Source organism: Chaetodon trifascialis, chromosome 7, assembly GCF_039877785.1.
Source record: "Chaetodon trifascialis isolate fChaTrf1 chromosome 7, fChaTrf1.hap1, whole genome shotgun sequence".
In the NCBI taxonomy this organism is placed as follows: domain Eukaryota; kingdom Metazoa; phylum Chordata; class Actinopteri; order Chaetodontiformes; family Chaetodontidae; genus Chaetodon; species Chaetodon trifascialis.
The window spans coordinates 5,196,525-5,219,815 of NC_092062.1; the positions used below are offsets into that span (position 1 = coordinate 5,196,525).

The 23,291-nt window shown below is 39.5% G+C and overlaps 1 protein-coding gene across 3 annotated transcripts in view; it reads left to right on the forward strand.

Moving 5' to 3' along the window:
* tsnare1 (T-SNARE Domain Containing 1) overlaps positions 1 to 23,291 on the forward strand; it is a 188,596-nt gene that overhangs the window by 123,234 nt on the left and 42,071 nt on the right. For all 3 annotated transcript variants that reach the window (XR_011602346.1, XM_070966480.1, XM_070966479.1), the window contains exons 9-10: positions 352 to 424; positions 15,766 to 15,848. Coding sequence is in view for 2 of the 3 variants with exons in the window: in XM_070966480.1 (XP_070822581.1) it covers positions 352 to 424; positions 15,766 to 15,848 (156 nt within the window). In the remaining variant the exon portion in view is untranslated. The remainder of the gene's footprint in view (positions 1 to 351; positions 425 to 15,765; positions 15,849 to 23,291) is intronic.

Here is a 23,291-nt window from a genome sequence, read left to right on the forward strand (position 1 = left end):
GAGGCGCCAGGTTTCAGAAATGGAATAAAAAAAGATATCCCCAGTTCTGCTGCATTGATTGGATTTGATCATTTTTTTGTCTATTGCAATTCCAACAATGTATTAGGAGCTTAATGCTAAATCAGTGGAGTACTCTTAATTAGCTAATGAGGTTAATTCATTGTGAATCACATATCAAAGGTGACACCCAGAGATGAGCAGTATTCCATATTTGGGCTCATGACAAAACACTTTGCAAATGTTTTAAAAGGCAGGTAATGGCTAATGTGTTCTTAGCGAGTCAGAGTCAGCGGCTGATCTCAAACAGACGCTGAACTGAACATTCATACATGTTGTGTCCTTTCTCCACAGAGAAACATGCTGGACGTCAGTCAGATCATGAAGGATCTGGCCAGTATGGTCCATGAACAAGGAGACAACATAGGTAAGACTTTGAGTGTGTGGTTAGCGTGTGTCTGTGTGTGTTTATGTGTGTTGAATATTGTTTACATTGTTATCCCAATTAGCAAAGATAACCTCTGCGGTCACGTTTTAATTTGATGTGCTTGATTAATAACATGAGCGGTAAAATTCTGCTGGGCAAAACCAACTTTTTAACCTCTGCCTCGCTGCCACACTGTTAAGATTCTTTGATGAGGAGCAAAACGCTCTGAGTTTACAAAGAGTGGCCTGTTAGAGAAAATCCATTTAGACATCCTGATATCTGTAAACAGCTCTCCACACCCTGCAGTGATTTAGACTTGGCAAAACAGAACGAAATTCGGACACAGATATAGGGCAGATATAGAGGCTTTGCTGCTGGGCCAGAAATCAGCTAAGTCTGGCTCCATCATGAACATTCACTTGAGAATTGGCTGTTAGTGAATAATGTCAAACAACCACGCAGACAAAGAGGCCTGAAAAATGTTGTTGTGATGGGGTTGCAGATCAAGTCTGAGAATAAGTGAAAGGTCTGATAAGGCAGATGACTTTCCAAATTGAGGTGAGTGTCTTTAGCTGTAGTCGTGCTGCAAAACACCTTAAGCTGTGGATGGAGGAGAGTCAGTTCATTTACAGTTTGTCTTTTGGCTTATTTAACTAAATAAATGACTGGGAGAATAATTTATCCTGTTAACCCAAAGTGTTCCCATTGATTCCTTTAGAGAATAAGATTAGTGTTGTTCTATGTTGTTCTTATTGATAACAAATGTGACCAGAAACAAAACAGTGCATTAGTCCATCTCTCAGTTCTGTCTGCTGTACAGAGCTCCAAGCCCATTGTTTCCTAATAATGGCTCTGAAACATATGGGCACTGTAGTTTTTAATAAGAAATAGTTCAATTGTTGGGGACTATTTTCAGCTGTAGATTAATACATAATTAGTAATGTAGTGAGTATTTACACCACAAAGTATTCAACAAATAAACTAATCGGTCGGTGGACAGCGAGTTCAGAACTTTTTTCTCATACTTTCTATACTTCTAAGGTCAAGAATGAACTTTTAGAATGCTCATGAAAGCTCATGTTTATCTTAATAAAAGAAATGTGTACCCACGGGAACATTGGGGCTCATTAATGTACTTTTAATAATCTATCGACAGCAGTGACACAGAGGAATAAGATATATACTGTACATCATACTTCATATTTTGGGCTTCTTAACACTCTGCCAGTCATTGACTAGATTTTGGGTCATTTACGAAAGAATGTTCCTTGCCATTGACAAGATATGCTGGCAATCTGTGTTTTCACTGTTATTCAGTAGGGGCTCTTGTGACAGGTCTTGTGAAATAATACAGCAAATCAAGAGTCCACAAACTAGCAAAGAAGAAGCGTCTCTACACACATGTAACGCCAGTTACAACGACACAGCAGCATGTAAGCCACACCAGCCGATAACACTGAAAAATGCCACCACCCACAAAGAGGTATATGGCCGTGCAAGCAGTCTGCTGTGGATGAAGCAGCAGATGAGTCTGGTGGGTTGAATCAGGATCGCCATGCTGGTGACAGTGACACACACAGACATGACAATCACAGAGGTGAGGGAGACCACTGAAGTGTCACTGAACTTTCTCATCCATACTGCAGGTGTGCCAGAGGCAAACAGATAACCCATGAACCTTTTTATTATTATCATTATTACTATTAGTATTATCTTTTTAAATGACCAATATTCAAAAGTTATACTTTAAACAGAAACATTTGTTGTTTTTATAACTGTAACTTGAAATCAGTCTTTCACTTCGTTCACAGTCCCTATAATTCTGCACCTTTTAAAAGTTTGATCACTACTTGACCTTTAAAACTGTTCTGTGTCTCAGAGGAATGCCAGCATCCCACATGCCTTTGTTGATGTTACATTTTATCAACCAGGGTAGGATCCTGGAGTCTAGAGGTTAGCAAAGCACTGATTTTAACATGCGATAACTAGCAATTAGCGAGCGAGAGTGCTACAGCCAGCAGCCACAAAACAGGCTGCAACGTAATACCCAAGGCCACCTTAATGCACGGGCTTACCTAGGCTGAAGCCCAGGGGCCCACGGAGATTAGGGGCCTATCATTTTTGGGACAAATTAGCATAAAAAATCAAATTTTAATCTTTAACTTGTCAGTTTTCCTGTCAATCACACTATGTGCAAATTTGAGACTGCTGATTGATCCAAATTAACCCGTTGCCACCATGCCCAACCCCGCCCCCCTATGTGTCAATCAAAAGTCAATCTGGTCATGCTTCATAACTGATAGAGAGACAGGTGGACGATGTCGCCCGAAAAAAAGGTCGAGAGTGGTTTCCAAAAGAAAATCGGCTCGTGACAAACAGAACAGGGAGAAAAATTTACTAAAGAGCATCCCGAAGCTCACGGGATTCTTTCAGTCTCACACGGATGACAGTGGAGGAAGCAGTGGAGGAAGCAGCGGGGCCCGCGCCGACGCTGGAGGTAACGGGCACAGGAGAGGAACACGGAGGGGGCGAGTTAGACGGCGCTTTTAGATGCTTTTAAATGACTTTGACCAGCCCAAAGTACCTGCTTACTTGGCAAAAATGGGACCAACGGCTTGTCAAAATAAAAGCGCTGATATGTCTGCGTCAGAGCGCACATATAAACAACAGAGACTTTTTTTTTTTCAAAAACATATTTCAGCCGCAAACTGACTAATGGCGAGTGTGTAAACAGAGAATGGCTGTGTTACTTACCATCAGCAGGGACGGACGGGACGGGGCCTACGAAACTTCTCAGCCCAGGGGCCCAACAGTAGGTTAAGGCGGCCCTGGTAATACCTGAGGGTGTTTGCAGTGTTTGAGTCAATGTATGCCCACTAAAATTCTTAGTTTTTGTCTTTGACAGGCTCAGACTGTTATTCTAAGTGCCTGACAACATTATAGAAAGGATGCCCACAGGGAGAGACCTTTTAGTTAAAGAGTAAGATCCTTTTTGTTTAACCAGAAACAGCCAATAAAGCTCTCTAGCCAAAGCCACAGGACTCCACTCACAGAAACAGTCATTTTTATCATTGTAAGACTCAACAGAAACAAAATAAATTCACCAAAACCTTTATTTTTCACCTTTTCCAACCATGTTTCAACCATCACCGACTCTGGTTTGGTAGAAATTAACTCTTAATTCATCAAATCGCAAGAGGGGTGAGACAGAGGAGGGATATCTGCGAAGGGGAAAAACAGCATGTTGAGCCACAATATTTTCACATTTAGTTCGCCAATTATTTTCACCAGACATTATGATCACAGTAAATAAAAGAAAAGAAAAGAAAATAATAATAAATAAACAGTAATCACCAGATAATAGACACCCTGCTGTCAGTCAGTCCTGATGAAGTGACAGGTGCTTGTGATGTATCAGGGGTCAGAGCAGCGTGTGTGCCTTGGCTGGCTTAACCTTTAGCTCATCCTTCTTCTCCTTAGAGGGTTTTCAGTGTGTGCAGTCACAGTAGCTCTCAATGGCATAACATGCTAGCGCTTGAGGTACAGAGCTAGCTCTCTGAATCCCTCACCCTCTACTGATCGCCAGCATATGGATCTCAGTAATTTGGCACACCAACTAAGGTGATGGCCTCAGATCGCTGTGCATCACACTGTGTGTGTGTGTGTGTGTGTGTGTGTGTGTGTGTGTGTGTGTGTGTGTGTGTGTGTGTGTGTGTGCGTGCGTGTGCGTGTGCATGTGTGTGTTCATACACACACAGAACACAGAGACGATAGCAAAGAGCTGGGTGTAATAAATACTGCAGGTTAATAGTGTAGTTACAAATGTTTTATGCACATTCCAGCTTTATGGTACAAAACTGTGTGAACTGTGCAGACTTGTGTGAGGAATGAGCAATAACTTTTGCTAATTGCTGCCTTTTTGTTGTAGAGTGTCCTTTTGTCTGCTGCCTTCAATCAGGCTAATGTAGATGCCCTTTAAATACCCTTTAGAGTCAGGCTGACTGAGACTGGCTTACCCCAGTTCTACGAATGGAATACCTGTTTTCTTTTCCTTTTCTTCTTTTTCCTTCAATGCACTGCTCTTGATGAGGATGGCTAACATTTAGATCAATGGATGGTGCACATAATTGAGAGGCTGTATTTATGTTTTTCAAAGAGCTTTTTCTATTTAATTTGTTTTTCTTTAACTGTTATCATATTTGTGCCCCTGGACCATATGAACACTACAACACCGACACCTTTTCTTTTGCTTTTGTTGTGCATCCCAGTAAGAAAGTCTTAAGGCCAGTTGCCCTGACAACAACAAAGTTCAAGTGATAGTATAAATTTTTTTGTAAGCTGAATGTGACATTGAAATGGAAAGCAACAGTAAGAGTTAATGAAAGTGAAGCCTCATTCATTAATTGCAAATGGAAACCTGTTTTAAGTACAATCAAAATCAGATACAACAAAAACAAAACAAAACAAAACAAAACAAAACAAAACAAAACAAAACAAAACAAAAACATGCTATACTGGTGTCAAACTTTCAAGTATATAGAGCCTCTAGTCATGCGCTCATCAATGATGTCACTGCACAGCAGGTGTTTCTCATCAGCCATTATGTGTAAAACCTGGGGCCAGATGAATAAACGACATGTACACACAAAAAGCCTGTTCCCACACGCAAACTGGTATTTATAAAGGAGGCATGTTCAATGAGAATGTGTGCACCTTAATCATGCTTCGAACTGCCGGTACACAAGGTTTTTGAGGGACAGCTGCGAGTGAAATGGAGAGGTGGACATGATATGCAAGGTGAGTGACGAAACCAAAACACTGTTTGTTAGGTTACGTGCCAATTTCACTGCATTATTATTTTGTAGTCTCCACAGCCTTCTGTAAATTGTAACTCAGAGGTGCATTTATAAAATTTAGTCTGTTTTTTTTTCTTTTTATTGTCATTGGAGCCATTGCTTCCCAGTTCATGATTTCTTCATTTGATCCTGATTAATGAAGCAAGTCTGTTTCAATATGAGCTCTACAGATTGATCATTGTTTTGCCTTAATAATGAAGACTGAGATATCACCCTATGATGTTTACAGGCATATGTGATAAAATAGAAAAGCTAGATAAAATAGCCATGGCCACGTGTTATGACAGCTGTTCTGATGCTGTTGGAGAATGGTGATGGGACACAATTGGTTAAATTGTATATATATTGTTTATATATATATCTCAACGCAACTTCTCATTGACAGGTCTAATGAGTGGCAGAGCGGATGGAAGCATCAAAATGCAAATTGTGTTTTAAGGGCATTTCTGCACCCATTTATGGCTTACTGTGGGATTGAGACTCATAAAACAGAATCAGACAGAAGCACAGCTTTATAAATCTGACTAAAGGAATATCTGCATATTTCTGTTTTTGTGCCATAGACATAGTTTTGGTAAAGAAAGTACACTTTTTTCTGCATTTGACCTCAGCTGTGAGATCACTGTGAGATCTGGGCAATGAAGGAAGAAGAAGCAGGAAGAGGAGGAAGATGCAAAAGAGAAATACAGGAGGGTCCATCAGCAGAACAGTCCAGACCACAATGATCATTAAACCTTGCCTGAGTAGGTTTATCACCTGGGACTTGAACTCACAACCTTTGCCACCAATGGCACAGTGTGATCATGTTGAACTTCAGGGAGAAAATGTGGTCTAAGTAAGATGCTCAGGTGATAAGATTTACCTTGGCAAAAATACACACACCCTAAAACAAAGGAGATAAAGAACAAGATGAGGAAAGAGTAACATAGTAACTGCTAACAATTACGAACAGGCTGGCATGATCTAGTTAAAAGCTGCACTCACGAACTTTAAAAACATGCTGTAAAATGTACCAAAGTAAAACTACTGGGCTGTAGTATCCGCTGAGGACAAACTGTGCATAAAAGGTAATAGATAAGATCAATTAAGTATGGACAAGTGTGCATTTTTAGCAGCAAGAGAACAAAGAGGGGGGGACATGACGAAGAGGAGGAAACAAGTGACAAATGTATGAGGGTCTGTTAGCAAAACTGCCTGGTTGATAATTATTTAAAACTTTAGTTACAAATATTGCTAAATCGCGTGTCTCTGATCTACATAGCACAATGCCTGAGTGAGTGTTAGCATGTTTATTCTGCATCACCCAAAGCTCAACGTCACAACCTTGGACAATTATCAAGTCAAAAAATCAATGAATTTGTGCATTTCTCTGAGAAAACATGAAGATTTTTACAAAGATGACATTTTATCTAAAAATGTTTACTTCAATAACTAACATAGAACTCACAATACTGTCAAAAATATTATTTTTGATGTACAACTCTGATGACATCAAAATTGTGTCATTACTTTTGGAGACTTATTAAGCCCAAATTTGCATTATTTGTTCACTAAAAGTTCAGTAAAAATTTTGATGCACTATGGACTTTTTTTTTTTTTTTTTTTTCAGTTTTAAAATTCAATCTGGATCTATCTACACTGTAGATGTAGTGTAGTGAGTTTTGTATCAATTGAGCAAAACAAATTTAGTAGGAGATAAAGGAGTCAAATTAGTTTAACATTTTGTGAGAAAAACATAGTGATGGACATCAGAATTCCTGCCAGCTCAAACCACCTCATCATGTCTGCTCATTGGGTCTATATTTTCGGAAAACTTGCGAAGTCATAGCACATGCTTATTGTGAATTTCCAGAGTTCTAAACGAAGCAGCCCAGCAATGTCTGGACTATTATCCCACAGTGCCACTTGATAAACATAGAATGAGAGCGAAGGTGGGGATGTTTCTAGCACCCTTGGAGGGGGGCCACACTAAATTACTGCACACATTTATCACAATAACCTCTGTGATGGCTGGAACTGCTTCTCTTTGGTGATGATAGCTATAAAGGCTACTTGCAGCTGGTTTTCCAGATTTGGGTCAGTCAGTCTTGAGCAGAAGCGTCTTTGCAAGGGTCACTTTTGAAAAGAACTGTAGAACTAGCAGGTCGTTGCTTTGCCGCTCAATGATTTCGTGTTGTAGGTTGTCAGGCACATCAGCTGGTTCCACATTAAATGGCGTAGCAAATATATTCAGTTTATTTGTTTACATTTCTCACCAGCATCTCTAGATGTCATAGCATGCTTTTGTATAGGAAAAGTAGGAAAATGCAGTTTGATTTTAACTTTATCCCAGCACATTTGTCTTTGTAGCTCATCCAGTTTAGCATGGTTCAAGCTGACTCTCAAGATTGGCTTTTTCATTACTGAAAATGTGGCCCCACAGACTGACTTTAACTAAAAAACTTACTTAAGAAAAGAAAAATTTGCCCTTTTCTCTTTAGGAATTACATGACGTGATAATAACCACTGTGTATGTTGCATTCAGCGACCTCTCAAAAGGATGTTTTGTGCTAATATTTTATGTTATTTTCTTTTATTTCTGAGTAGCTTTTATGTATTGATGAATTGCATCCTGGTTGTAATAAAATGGAATTGTTAAGTTTGACTGAATACAGGACACAAATTCCACACTTGAAGCAGAGAGGACAGAGACTGGGTAAGGTTCAGTGTCTTTTAATTGTCCTTATTGTCAAAAACAGACTAAAGCAGTCAAGGTCCTGTGGGTCCTAACAGGTATTGCAGAAGCAGGAAAACCATCACGTTTGAACAACCCAAATTATTTTCTTCTGAAATAAATAAAACAGTACAAGCTGCAGTGCAGCTGAGAGCTCAATGCAAGGCAAGTTCGGAAAAAAGGAAAAAGACACAGAAAACTAGCTTCTTCAATTTGACATCGCAAGTGTAGCACTACGAGAATAAGAAAATTACCAAATGTAAAAAAACATCTTGCAAAAACAAGAAGGACAACAAAATACAGAAAACACAATCAAGGCTGCAGGTTGTACAGAAGACAATGGGAAGGAGATACAGCAACAGTTTCCAGGGAACAAGTGTTGATCACACCCAGACTAGTTGTTGCCATGGCCCATGAGGTTAGTGAAGTCGCCTATCTGTCAGTGGTGGACAATTAGCAATGAAGTTTGTTTAACATTTTGATTGCAGTATTTAGATATTATCGCAGACATTAAGTGATGCTGACCTCGTGTTGCTGATTGCTAGCATATAAATTCAATAATCGTACATAATATCTGAATCATGCTATCAGAATATTGAAACTCAACATACATTATTAGCTCATTTCCATGAAGTGAATTAAATTATTTTGCAGCATTTCTTTTGTGTTCTGTGCAACCTGCAGCAATTCCGTTCTGTTGTGTATTTTGTTTTTTGTTTGATGTATTAACAGTGATTCTTTCTAAATGCTATCTATATCTTATCTATGTTTTCCACTGCAACACATTTCTCATGTCACTCCTCAGTCAGATATAGAATAAACTGAAAACTTGCTTCCATCACATTTTGGTTCTTTCTTCTGTGAATTCTGCTACACCTCGTGCTTGTTCAGCATAATCACATATGCATGAACTGCACTGAGTTCTTTCCAGCTATTTTGTCATTTGCATGTGAAAGACTGCTGATATGGTATTTTGGACATAGAAGTCAGAGAACATAGTGTGCTCCCACCCAAATGGGTGAACAGAAAGATAGAAGAGGACTCTGTGGAAGGCATTCATCACATTACACCACAGCAGAAGTCCAATCTGATCATTACAGAGTCATGCAATAATGGACCTCTCCCCATTAAAAAGAGATGCACTGAAATTGCCTTTGGCCTTTTTTGAACAAGGCTTTCTTGGTGTAGTGGTGGATATGAATAATATGTGATTGTGCTGTGGAGGCGTTTGTAGCAAAAGCAACGGGTAATACAAAGAAATGAATAGGCTAAAGAAGGAAGGATTAGTGCTTTTATGGCCTATTCATGCTGGCGAAGGACACACGATATTAAAACCTGTGAGTCGAGATACACAATCACAAGGTTGGTTCTGCTGGCACATGCAAACTCTGGCACGCAACACAAAAGAGGTGTTAAAAACGGATTTATTTGTACACATCAAAAGAGTACGTTCTTTTTCTTTTTCAAGGTGATTAAAAAATTCTGGCATTGGACAGGCTAGGTGCTTGTTTCTATTGGATAGTATATTGTACTACAAATCAGTGTTTATTTGATATTTTGGTGTTTGCAATGCTTGAATGAGTTTTACCAGAAGGTGGCATTGCAAATATCATAGTCTTACAAGGGTTTGTCCTCTATGGGCCTTATATACATCCAAAAAGCATAATCCCATGTCGGCATAGTAACATGCTGACATTGTAAGTTAACCAGGTATAATTTCTGCCATGGTTCACCATGTTAGGTTACCATGTTAGCATGTTAACATAGCTAAGTTCATGAGAAACTCATTAGCTTTGCAGTTATTTGGTCATAAACTAAATTATTGTACAAATGAAAATTTGACCAGGTAGTAGTGCAGAAATTATTTTCAGGTTAATCCATGAGATCGTTGATATATTTCACTCTGAGCCAAATAGGTCAACCTACTGGTGGCAGTACACAACAGTTCTGGGGAATCACTGACATTAGCAAGACACATCCTTTGGGAACATGTAAAAAAATGTTCTGTGCAAAATTTTGTAGCTATCCAGTCGTCACTCTTTAGATGTTTAACTTAGTGCCAAAGTAGTGGACTTACAGGCTGACAGGCCAATATTGTAATGTAATGTGCATAAAAGACCTGACTTTAAAGTCCAATATCAGTCCCTCATAAAGAAAGAACAGGTCCCAACCAGAGAGGCGGAAAAAGAAAGAATGGAAGACAGAATGAGTCGGTCCAGGTGTCGGCCTTATTCTGATCTTTATCTGGTGAGTCTAAATGTCTGTTCCTCTGCTTGCACCAACTCAGCAAAGGAGTAAGTGCACTTTGCCAATCAGCGCAATTCATTCACCCAACCTCCTGCTCTTGTTAAGTTCAAATGTTAATTCTCTACAAGCTCAGGTGGTGCAGTAATTATCAGAGGCAGTCAGAACATGAAACAGTGAGAAGTCTTTACCTACATCTTGAACTGGCTGTAGCCTTTTCATTCTAACAACACCAAAACAATCAATAGCACTCTCACTGTTATCGGCCAGTTGTAAATATATGTGGGTAATTATGTGGTAATACCAAATATTTTCGACCATCCAGTTCATTAAACTTGCTCTGTCTCATCCCATTAACTTCTGTGTATTGGCAGTCTTTAAAGTAGGCCCTAATGTTTTAACAGTGTTAACTATTAGCCCAACAGTCCTTGGTAACACTGAGGCCTGTGATGCAGCATGCTGTCAAGGCTGTGTGTGCCGAGTAACAATATGAACACAGCAACAAAAGTCAATCCTTCCATTAAGGTCAGGATGGTTCATCAAAAGTTGGAATACACCAAGATTAGAGTGGAGCATGTTTAGTGTTTTGTTTCTCATGTGTCTTACATGTCTTTTTTTGTCAAAGTATGCTTTCAAGAAAAATGTCGATGTCATCTATTTTTGTCAAAATTTTTCTTCAAATTACTCCTTGACTGAATGTTATTACAATTATTAATATGAAGCAAGTTAAAGTATATTCAGATGTGAGGTTAAATCCTGAGTGCAGATATCAAGTGTTACTTCTAGAATTTGGAAAGCAAGAGCTTTTAGAATGGTGACAGTCTGGACCCTCTTTTAATGCGTTACAAGAGGACTAACAGTATTAAAATATGATACTACAAAAACAGCAGAAAATGGCCTTCGATTTATTGTCTCATGGGTCAAAACACAAATTGGTATTTTTGGGGGGTATTTTAACTGATGATAAGAGTTCTCTGTCAGATAATAGAATCAACAATTTTTTGCAGCCATCCTATTTTACTCTGTACTGTCATGGGGTTGCACCAAGAAAAGATGTGACAAACCATTTCAAATCAATGCTTGGTCATAAAGCCATAGTAATATCATTTAGATATGCATTACATGTATATTTGCTTTAAATTTATACTATATTAACAAAATTCCAGCTGAATCAGGCCAGGCTACATCTTCCAAGCTCAATTTTGGGGACAAGACTGAAGCAGACCTGTCAACCCTCATGAGGAAAAAGAGGCTGGAAGTTTGTTCAAGTATCTCAACAAATGCAAGGAGGCATAATGAACTTAATTAAAACATAATAAAGAGCAACGTCAATCAAAAGTCATGTTTTGGGAAATGTGCCACATGGATTTTAGTGTATCACACAGAGGGAAAAGCGACAAATCCGCCAAGCGTAAGTGCGGCCAAGAGGAGCAGAAACATGCTCCGCCAATGACTCCATGTTCATAATTACCCTCTCCTACCAGTTGTCTCACTTGCCAGTAACCTGTTTCCAAATCACAAGTGAGGCATAATGTGTAATTGATGTGTACATATCCTTCAAGTAACACATAAATAAAATAAGTGCTGAATTTATCTGCCCTTTAGTGTTTTCATTTCTATAATGCAGGGATGTTCACACCAATTCACTTTCAACCAGATCCTGACCGCCTAACTGCAGTCACTTGATGTAGGAACTCCCAATCCTTGTTACTCTAATATTTTAAAGCAAATTGTTGCTTGGTGATGTCGAGATTCATGTGGACAAGGTTTTTTTTTTTTTTTTTTTTCCCAAAGAGATGAGAAGATCAAAATCAAACGCGTTAAGTTCAGAGCTGGACTCAGGATGTGTTTCTTCAGCAGTATGCCTTCCATCACCGAACAGAACAGAGTTGAGTACCGGAGCAATTTCTCAGCAAACAATAGCTGGATGCAGTGACCATGTTTGTTTCATTGTGTGTGGACAAAGACTTACACCACCTGTGTGCACCAGCCATATCAGCAACCCGTGCTGTAGCCACAGATGCTGCACAGACGTTTTGGGCAATGGTAAGAGCAGTGATTGGTTTGGGTTTGGTGCTAACAAATTAATAACTATAAGTCTGTGTTACAACAAGAGCTTAAGGCTTCTGATGAAAGACTGTAACCCAATCAGGCCTTGGCTAAACTCGAGTTATATGAGTTAACAACCCGACAACGCTACCCGGGGAATTTCACCCAGGGAATACATCATGTTAGTTTGACCACACAGGTAAGCTTCACAAGGATTAAACAGAGACGTGGTTTTGAGTAAAGAGTTCTTTTACTTTTAATCTGCTTCAGCACTGCACAACATTACAATTATATGAGCTAACGGAACATAAAAAAAAAAAAAACTGAAGGAAGATTATTCGGTGCCTAGGCCTCAGTGATTTTAGAATAATTAAAAGCATGCCAAGAAGCACCTAAAACAAAATATAAAATAGGAAGGTGGGGGGCTCGACTAAAAAAAAGGAAGCATACAAAGGTGTCACGCTTTTAGGTGGACACTAAAATAAAACACTGCACACGAGGTTATAAAAGAGCACACAAAGGAATGAATAAGTAAAATCACACCGCCACCTTTTACACAGTAAAGCACTTCTCTGTATGAATCAACAAATCTTAAACCATAGTTACACTAAAAAACCCAGCCCCACAATATTAAAACAAGTTACAAACTTAAATTTAAAAGTTGCAAACTTTAGTGAAAGGTAAAACAAATTCAGAATATACACAGAAATTACGTATGATAAAAAAAAAAACAACATATGTATAGATACACTAAAATCACTGAAAGAACCTAGCACTCAAATTCAATAAAAGAAAATTAAAAAATTCAAGTGAGTTTCACAAACGACAAAGCAGCAGTGGCAGTCACTGCTGCAAAGACAAAACATGAGTTAGGCAATCCCACTATATGTACGCCGCTCACTGAAACACTACTGCGCAACAAAAAATTGCGGCAAAATTACCTTGGCTGTACAACTTCCGATCAGCGCTCACATTGACTCGCAGTAGCAAACACGAACATGATTGGGAGCCCCGCTGCAGGTGCGTGACCGGAAGAAGCTGGGACGTTGCTGTTAAAGCACTGCGGCCCCCAGTGGTAAGGCAGAACTAACCTGCTGGTTACAAGACAAATCAAGTTGCATTATGGGAGGCGTAAGAAGCAGTGTTTTTGGTGTTTCACTATTGCTACAATCCATTACAAACGGGAAGTCAATAGTTCCGAGATGGACGTGCACAGCAAACTGATGTTTGTATGACAAGTCTGTGAACTTCACAAGCATATTAACACACTTTAAAGGAGACAGGAGGAGTAGGCCAGTACCACATGCCCGCACACACTTCTATCAAGCACAAATCAACTGACCAGAATTGCAGCTACAAAGTTCTTATAGCACATTTCCCCACACTAACACTACATAAAGAGAAAATTGCTGAAACGGTAATTGTGCTTAATATTCACTCTGTGCGCTGCCATATTGCTGTGACATCGGTTGTTTATGTCAGCAAACTAGATTGATGTTGCCCAAGTCTCCCAATAAAAATTCTAACTTTCCATACAGCTTTCCTTTGCACTTTTTGGTACTGGGGCTATTTATTTTCGAATTCTGAGCACAATGGATTGAAGCATAACATTACGAAGTAAAAGTCAGGATTTCTGTCATGACCAGTGAATTCCAGCAACAAAGGGAAGAAGACTCAAACGCAGGCACTCTGCAAGCCAGTATGGAAAGGGAAATGTAAGGTTACGGAACAGGTTTAAATGGGATGGCAGTCCAAACAGTCAAACAAATTCAGAGGTCACAGATGACAGGTAGCAAGGATTAGATACAGATACAGTGCAGATACCTGGATATAAAGGCTATGAGTAACCCAACAACCTTTACAATTCAGCAGGGAATGAGTGATAATTGGCTGGCTATGTGCTACATGAGTAATGAGAGATTGGAGCTAGGTGCGGGGTCAGAGATTCTGGGGGGTTGGGAAAGCGACACGCCCCCAGCTGGGCAGAGAGGAGAAATCTCTATTTCATGAGAGGTACTGGTCCTCTCCCTGTAATGGTCTGAAGCTGTGGTATGTGTGGGTTTATATATATTGACCCAGTCAGGATGAGTCATGGTTGGTAAAAACTTTACAAGACTGACTGTAGTGATGTAGTTAGGTGTACAATATGAATAAAATGACGTGCTGCATGACTGGCTTTATTTTCACTCTCACATTTAACCTCATTACGTACAAATTTACAAGTGGATCGCCAATATTGTCTCCAAGTGTATTTTGGGTAAAATCGTCATCAACCGTCCACCATGTCATCGTCAGTCATTTGTCAAAAGAGTGCAAGCTAGGTGGAGCATTTTTACGGACTAAGCTAAACATGAGTGGCAGTTCATATAAGTATAAAAGAGGAGCGACAAAGCGCAAAGAAAAGGAAAAAAAGAGAGCAAGGAAAAACCAAATTACAAAAACTGGACACATACTGTATTTTGTTCGTCCTCCTGGAGATGAACCTGACATTGTTGTTGGCAGCGAATCAGGCCTGCCAATTCTGGCAGCACAGTCAGGGAGCCAGATTTTCAGGTAACAATTCTAGCAAGCATTACACCACAAACAATGTGTGAGCTGTTGTAAACTGTTGATGGTTGTTATTTCTAGTAGCCCAGCTTATATCCCCTTCTTTCTGTCTCGGCTGTATAGCGGTGATGTTAGGAACTCAGCAGTTGCTAACTGCTGCGTCTCTCGCGCGTGTTCCTGTTCACATATCCTGCGTCTCATCTGTGTGTCTGCAGCGGCGCAGCAACTGCCGGCTCCATCTATTCACGTGGAGTTTGCGTTTGATAATTATCCACAACAAAAATGATGACGTAATTTTACTTTACATGCGCTGGAACAGGGACTGAGCTACAGGAGGAGAGAGTAGGCGAGAGGGAATGGAGTAGAGATGATGGAGAACTTCTGTCCCTCATATTGTGTATTTTCTCGTCATGTGTGTCACATATGCAGATACAGACATTGTAATCGCTGTGAAATACTCACATGACACTGATTTGACTGCGGCAAGCCTTGGAATCTAGTTGATGTGCCGCAGCAGCCACGCAGGACTAGCGCGACTCTCAGGCTGCTCATGTCGGCAGTGTGGACACTGTAACCTATTTGTATGGAGGCCGAAATGAAAACCATGCTGTAACGCCACGCTCACGCTCTGCGCAGGCGTGCTATGTGGCCCCGGCCTTACTGAAGGCTTTCAGCCTTGTGTCAAAAATATAGTATGTGTGCTTGTAAACATTGGTGGAAATGTTTTGTACTAGTTACATTAAGATGGATTTTTGTGTTTATTTTCTGAATAAATCTTTAAATAAGCCTGTTTGGTTTTTTTTGTAATGTGTGATGACTTTAAATATGAACTGAAATAAATGGCTGTACTTTGGTAGGACACCTGACCGCATGGTTGTAATTTCTGGAATGAAAGTGACCATTATCAAACAATCTGCTCTTTGTTTCCTCAGACAGCATCGAAGATTACATCCAGACTGCATCATCCAACGTGGAATCAGCCAATCAGGAGCTTGCAAAGGCCAACCAATACCAGGTACGGTGAACCGCCCTGCACTACAGTGTGCTTCATGCTTTGCATTCACTTTGTTCAGTTTCAATTTTGTGTAGTTGATTGAGCCTTTGCATTGTAATGCAGTCACAAGAAGCTTAGCTTGATCAGCCATGCAAACAGGGACTTTGCTAACTAGATTACACAGCTTTATCACATCCCCCACTAGCATAGTAACAAAGATGATGTAATTTCATGTCATACTTTACTAGCTTTTGCCTTCAGTTAAATTAATTGTAGTTAGAGACAGAAAACATACAGTCTTGCCTGGAGTCTTATAAAAACACAAAACCACATACTGCATGTATATAATTCCAATTCCATGAGCACGTCTTACTTCTACTGAGATAATGGTTATAAATTTGCAATTTTATCCTACAAGTGTATAGAGGAAAATGCATAATGGGCAACAACTGCAGCCAGAAATTAAATAGAAAATGTTTCTCTCTCTCTCTCTCTCTCTCTCTCTCTCTCTCTCTCTCTCTCTCTCTCTCTCTCTCTCTCTCTCTCTCTCTCTTGCTCTCTCTCTCTCTCTCTCTCTGTGGTTTTTGGGGTGGCTAGAATTTCCACTTCACAGCACATATTGGAAAGACGTTTTATGAGATGCCCAAGGGTCTGCTTTCGCTCTTTCTTTTCAAGGAAATATATGTGTCTTCTGCCATTCTGTCAGGGACTATCTCAGTAGGCCAGAGCACAGAGTGACTCTGCTGTGTAGGCCCCTGGCTATGGTAAATAATGTATTGACTTAAGTGTCACTGGGTTAATAAAGGATATACGTTTTTACATGGGTTACACAGCTTCAGAGCTCCATCTGAACTCTCTACCTGCAACAACTTTTGATGGCCATGGAAAACATATTTTAGTAATTTATATACATTTATCCGCTATATGTGTCTATTAACTAAAGTGCCAGTAAAAGGTAGAAATTCATATTTATCGACTTCTGGTAACCATTTTCATCTGATACCAAAAATCCATTTTCTTTGAATCATATTTTAGCCAGGGAGCCATAGACTATGCATTTTTCTATATTTCCATGGATTTTCAACATCATATCAGCAGCTATTCAATATGAAAACGATTGCTGAGCAGTTTCTGGAGTCTGTCATGAATGCAGTGGTTTCTGCCTGTCCCTCCATGCCGCTGCACTACTAGTGAGCGAACAAATGAGCGACTGGCAACAGCTTTCCCATTAATTGTCATTTCATTATCTCAAGGAGAGCTCAGCCGTGACCGAGCTCACACTGAGCAATTTAGTTCTCCGCCAATCCAGACAGCCGCTGTCTTTACAGAGGCAGAGCAGCTGAATGGAAGAAAAACAACAAAGGAGAAGGCAGACAGACAGACAGACAGACAGACAGACAGACAGACAGACAGACAGACAGACAGCAAGGTGGACCTAGAGAGAAGCAAGTCTCGATTCTATAGAGTCCATGTTGACAACAAACCTGGTTCTTCTTTTCTGTGCAGAACAATGTAAAAGTTATAGACTTTATAGCTGCTACATACAATACATGTATAGATCAACTGGTGAGAGCAAATGCAGTAAGATTTGTCATCAAATACAACGTCTGTCATACATGATAAAAATCTTTCTGTGCAAGGCTGCAGTCAATAAAAGTATAAAACTAGGTCCAAACAGTATTACTGTGCACAGTGCATCTGAAGCTAGTGTGTGAGAAGGACGTACTGTATGTCCAACAGACATTTCATCTGCTGTCTGTGGTTTTACGCCAACTGACACTTCACTTGTTTACAATTCACACATTCTCCAGTGCATCCTCTTCAACCTCCATTTTGACTGCTTTCAGCAGTTACATTTACACCAACTGTAAAGTCAGTAGCTTTCAGCGCTTACTCTTAAACTGACATTTCAGTGGTGTTCTGTGTTTATTTTTCAACTAACACTTTACTGTTTCCATTGTTGTACTTCAGCTGACACTTCAACTGATTGTATGTCTTTGTTTTATGACACTTGTGAAACTGCACACACCTCTTACTTATGAGCTGCTTGCATCTTTTGCTTTTCATACTTTTATTTTAGTGCTTTCAATTAGAGATATTTTTACCCGCTTTCAGAGTCTGCACATCAACTGAAACCTCAGTAGATTTTTTCCTCTTCAAATGAAAATTCAGCTGTTACAGATCAACCACAGTTCACTTCAACTGCTTACAGTAGAGCAGTACACTGCCTCCACTGAAATTTCATGAGCTTTTATCATGCAAGCTGTAACTGAAGCAGACAGTCCTATGACTTGGATCGCTATATTTTCAATTGCCATTTCCATTGCTGTCAGTTCTTACATAATAAAATGACATTTCACACACACACTTCAGCTGAAACATATTATGAATATTACTGAAAATAATTCACTTATTTTCAGTGATGACAGTGGTGCCACTTCAGCTTCTTTCAATGATTACATTTTTTGATTACAGTACTTCAGTCCCTTCCAAGTGTCTTGTCCCCACTTCCATAAGGAAATAAACATTAACACACTAAACCTGTTTACAGAACTGCAAATTTCATTACAAGAGAACAAATTTTATGAAATAATTAGTGTCTTTTTTTTCCAGAATTCAGCCTGACACATTTGTTATTTCCACCAGAATTTACATCAAAGTTCTAAGGCTCTGAACAATATTCCCAGTCAATTTATGTGTTGTCTCTCTGTTCATATTTCAACATTCAACACTTTTTTTTTGCCCAGTGGCAGTGATGCACTTAGACAGCAAACAAATATTTCTAAAAAGGCAGTCAGTGTTGTGTTTTGAGATGCACACTCCCTCTGAAGTCATGTCCAGACAAAATGATGCAGACTGAGGGCCACATTGATTTTAAGTCAGGGCCAATCTGGATTTTAAGTGGACTAGATGTGTAGATCTGGTTCAGTTCAGGTGTTGGTTGTTTGGGTGTTCAATCTGCCCTGAGACCTCTAAATCCGCTTTATTTGCCGCTACGGGCTGGTGTGAACAATTTTACCAGTCAGTAGCTTCTATTTACCCAATATGAAGTGACTGTAGCGAGAAGTTAATGGCGCTATTGTGATCACATAAAAATTCAGAACAGGGAGGGTGAACAGGCAGAGGTAGTTTGAAAGAAAGAGACTGAACTCTCTGCAGCAAGTCTAAGCTGATGTAGTCTTGAATACCCCTTGATGCTGCTCTACATGCACCACTGCACATCTCCACCAATGGTCAATTAAGAGCGGATGTCATTTTCTTCTCGTGCCCCGCCTTGTCTACTCACTTTACATTGAAAATAAATTGAATCTATAATCCATTATCCGGAGGCAGATTACTCTCCGCGCTGCAAGTTTCTCTAGTTGCGGTGATGTTTTATCACCTCATCTGTGTTCAGTGGACCACAATGAACTGATTGTTGATTGCTGCACAAGATGGGATATAATTACCAATAAAACACAGATGTTCTAGCAATTCAGTGAACAAAAGCTGCAGCCATTTCACACAGAAAAACTGTGAAATAACTGGAGTTATTATTGATTTGATCTGATGTAATTGTTAAGACTTAAAAGTCCATCCATCTTCAGAACTGAAATTGATCTCCGAGTGAGCGACTACATCCTTCTGAGTCCAAAAAAAATCAATGTAACACAGTTTTTCTCTGGCTTAATTGAGAATAATATAGAGTGCTGGGTATTGTGATCATGAAAGCAACAAAGGAAGAGGGAGGGGAAGGAAACAAAGACAAAAACAGAAGATGGCTTGTAAATGAATGGGTGGATGAATAGACTCACCCACACGTAGACACATACAAATTGTTGGCCTTTTGACGAAGAAGATAATGAAAAAGAATAACCTAATCACAGTGTTAAAGCTCTGACTGATCGCTGCACTCGGGCTGGGGGGCTAACGCTAACAGATTGCAGGGAAACTGGCTTAGTGTTCAATCCCTCTTCCTCAAGTCCCTCTGGACTCTTTATGCTACTTTGAAGGATATGGAGTGGAAATAACAATATTTGAAGTTACCCAGGTTGATGTCAGTGACACTCCACAGCCACCGCTGGCCTGAGCATGCTGGAGGAAAGAGAAAAACTGACTTCAAACAAAACATGGATACATTTCTTAGATGTTTTTTTAATACCACATTTTAATTTGATGAAAAACAAGGCCTACTCATAATACGAAAGTATGTAGCAGTCAACATACAAACAATTCTAGCATTTAAGAGCATTGCCATTAGAGGACAGAAAACTACAAATGTATTCTTATGCGTTCTCTAGATACTGCTAAAGCTCATGGGCTTATTATATTTAAGTGTTTATCCCCTTCTGAGTGTGCGCATGTGAAGTCATTTTTACATTAAATTGAAGTGTGTGCACTGCTATTTTTGCCTGATGATGGAGTTAAGGGGAGGCCAGAAGGTCCCCAAAAAGACTGAAAATCATCCTCTGGATACTATGAGTGTATACCCAGAGAAAAATACACGGCAACAAGTTGACAGATAAAAGAGCTGCTGAAAACAATGGTTCAACAAATGTGGCAAGTGATCATGAATGAGATACAGTATAAGTGTGAAAATAAGCACAGTGGGGCTAACTTACTGCCTGTCATTTGTGGCTGTTGTTGCTGTTTGCTAATGATCAGCTTTAAAACAAGCATTACCTTTGTCTCAGTAGTACTATTGTAGCCCAACAAGTTAAATTAAATGTCAAAATAGGTTACTCCCACCAATACCGTATATTATTGTCTTTTTGCCATGAGAGGACAAAAGTCTTGCATTTTGCTACTTAATAATCAGCTGTGACATTGTCACTCAGCTGAGTGTCTGCTTTCTGTCAGTGATTGCGGTAGAAGAGCAGTGGAAATGTTGTCAGGTCATCAATGCTTTCCTATTTCTCGTTTTAAATATGTCTGGCAGGTCTGGAAAACCCCTCACTGAACGCACAGTTATGCACCTTGTTTCCAGTTTTGAATTTAGAACAAAGACGAGGTGTTTAGACTGAGCACTGTTGACAAGTGCCACCTACAGAAACTTGATTAACAGAGAATTCCAAATCAGCCCAAGCGAAAAAGTAATCACCAAAGCAGGCATGCTGTTTGATTGACAAGTGATCTGTGGAAAGTGCAGTGCAACAGCAGAAATGAGGTCTGAGCAGCAACGTCTGACGAAAGGCTGAAAAGAACACAGCAACAATAATGCTTAACAGTAAACATTTCAGCTAAACTAGAAGTGGACAAATGTAAGTGAAAGGTTGTGCTTGATGTCCTCAATGATGTGCACACGCTATACAGCACCATTTTCATGTTGGATGGATTCATATAGTATTTCTATTACATGTATACATCTCATTCTCACATTGTGCTCCCTCAGGAAAGCTTAATTGTACCTCCCACCCTGACTCTGAGTGCAAACCAGCCTGCAGTGGTTGCTTCACTCTATTTGACCCCCATTAGTGTTAAATTTGTCAGCTATTTTTTTTATTATTTACTCATTGTCTTCTTCTCCTGTGTCAAATTCCCTTGTTAGTTTTTATTATTTCATTTCTTGTCCAGGTTTAGTTGACTGAAAGTCTTAACAATTTAGCTTTACAGTGTCTTAGACAAAGAAAACCATAAGTATTTTACATTAATAAATCAAAACTGCTGACATTTTAGTTTTTTTTTAGTCACCAGATTATAAAGAACATTTCAGTCAATCCAATCTAGCCAAAACCAATATTTTTGTGTTATTTTATTCAAAAAACAATCTCACGTTTCGTTAATCTTCCTCACTTTCTTTGCAGTGAACCTTCATGTCTATTTTTAGGTTTGTGATATTCTTGCATTCATTTTTTTCTCAGTCTCACTGTAACATAAGTGGGCCTGAACATCACCTTGCTTTCGTCTTGGTGGCACGGTGGTACAGTGGTAACTCTGTCACCTCACAGCTAGAAGGTCCCGGATGCTCATCATCATTAGTCATGGAGGAAAAAGACATTTTTAGTCATAGTTTTCATGAACAAAGTTAAAACTAGCTCCCACAAACACTCACACTCACACACACACACACACACACACACACACACACACACACACACACACACACACACACACACACACACACACACACACACACACACACACACACACACACACACACACACACACACATACAGAGATGTGTTGTGAAAGGCACTATAAAGCAAGGCTTCCCTATGGAATCCAGCGTGACTGTACTCACCACATTTTACTCTGAGATTAGTTTAGCTTTCTTGCTCAAGGTTAAACCTCCATGGCCTCACTGAAGATGCCTTTGTGAGTTAAAAAAGGTATAATCTGTCTTCAGTGCAGTATCTAAGAGCTTGGATGAATGAATCACATCGCAGTAAATAGCTCTGCTGTCTCTTCAAACAAAGAGATCTGAAGTAGTGTGGTCAAAGGTGAAGTAGTAGCTCTCGATCCTCATTTGATTTAGTAAAAGCTTGTTTTCTTTGGGGAAGTAGGATGATGCTATTATTCTATAAAGGAATTACAAATCGGTAATATCTGACCACTAATTTGCCAAAAACTTGAAATTGACTACTAGTGCACCCAAAAACATTTCAGTATTTACACAGGACAACCAGGAGTTAGGATCTTAGTTGCACTGTTCATGTTGGAATTGAAGGTTCTAAACTATTTTGTCAGATGTATTGCCAATATCTAATCGCTTTCTTAATCTGTCCACATTATCTTTGCATTGCGGCCAATATTTTTTCCAGTGGTTTGGTTCCAGACCTCTGACTCTCTGCTCACATCTCTAAATCATCTATGTAGACATGTACAGCGTGGTGTTAGTACAGCATCTATTTCCACTGGTTGGAGAAATTGACCACTCCATGCTGTAAAAGCAGAATCAGTAATTGGGATGCTACTTTCCTGCATCCATGAAAAATACTGACAGAAAAAAATTCATGGATAATATTGATACAACTGTACAGGTTGTTGCATGAGGGCGAAATATTAGTGATTGTTTAGGGTACAACAAGAAATGTGATAACATTAATAAAGAACCAGGCTAAATGAATCAGGTGAAGCAAAATGGCAACTCACTTTGGCTAACCAAAGCTTTAACTGATCTGTTTCAAAGTGACCACAATCATTTCTTTGGCTGAAGTCTACAGCGTGTTTGAACATGGTCTGAGGCCCACTGCATGTCTTTTTTGCCAGCTGATGCACTCTAAGGCCTGCCAGTGCCAGCCTTCACAATTACATCATTGCAGTTTGTGTAGTGGGTGTCTCTTCAAATTGGCAACATTGTGGGCAGTGAACACGTCCTTATTGATGAATGACTGTTGTCTGACAGGCACTATAATTAACTTTTGGTCACACAGACCTTTTCTGAACAGGATTTGACAAGATATGTGTCGCCTACATTTGGAAATAAAGACACTGTGTAGTTGATTCTTTATTTAAATAGCACCAAAGATCAGCATCATACAGAGT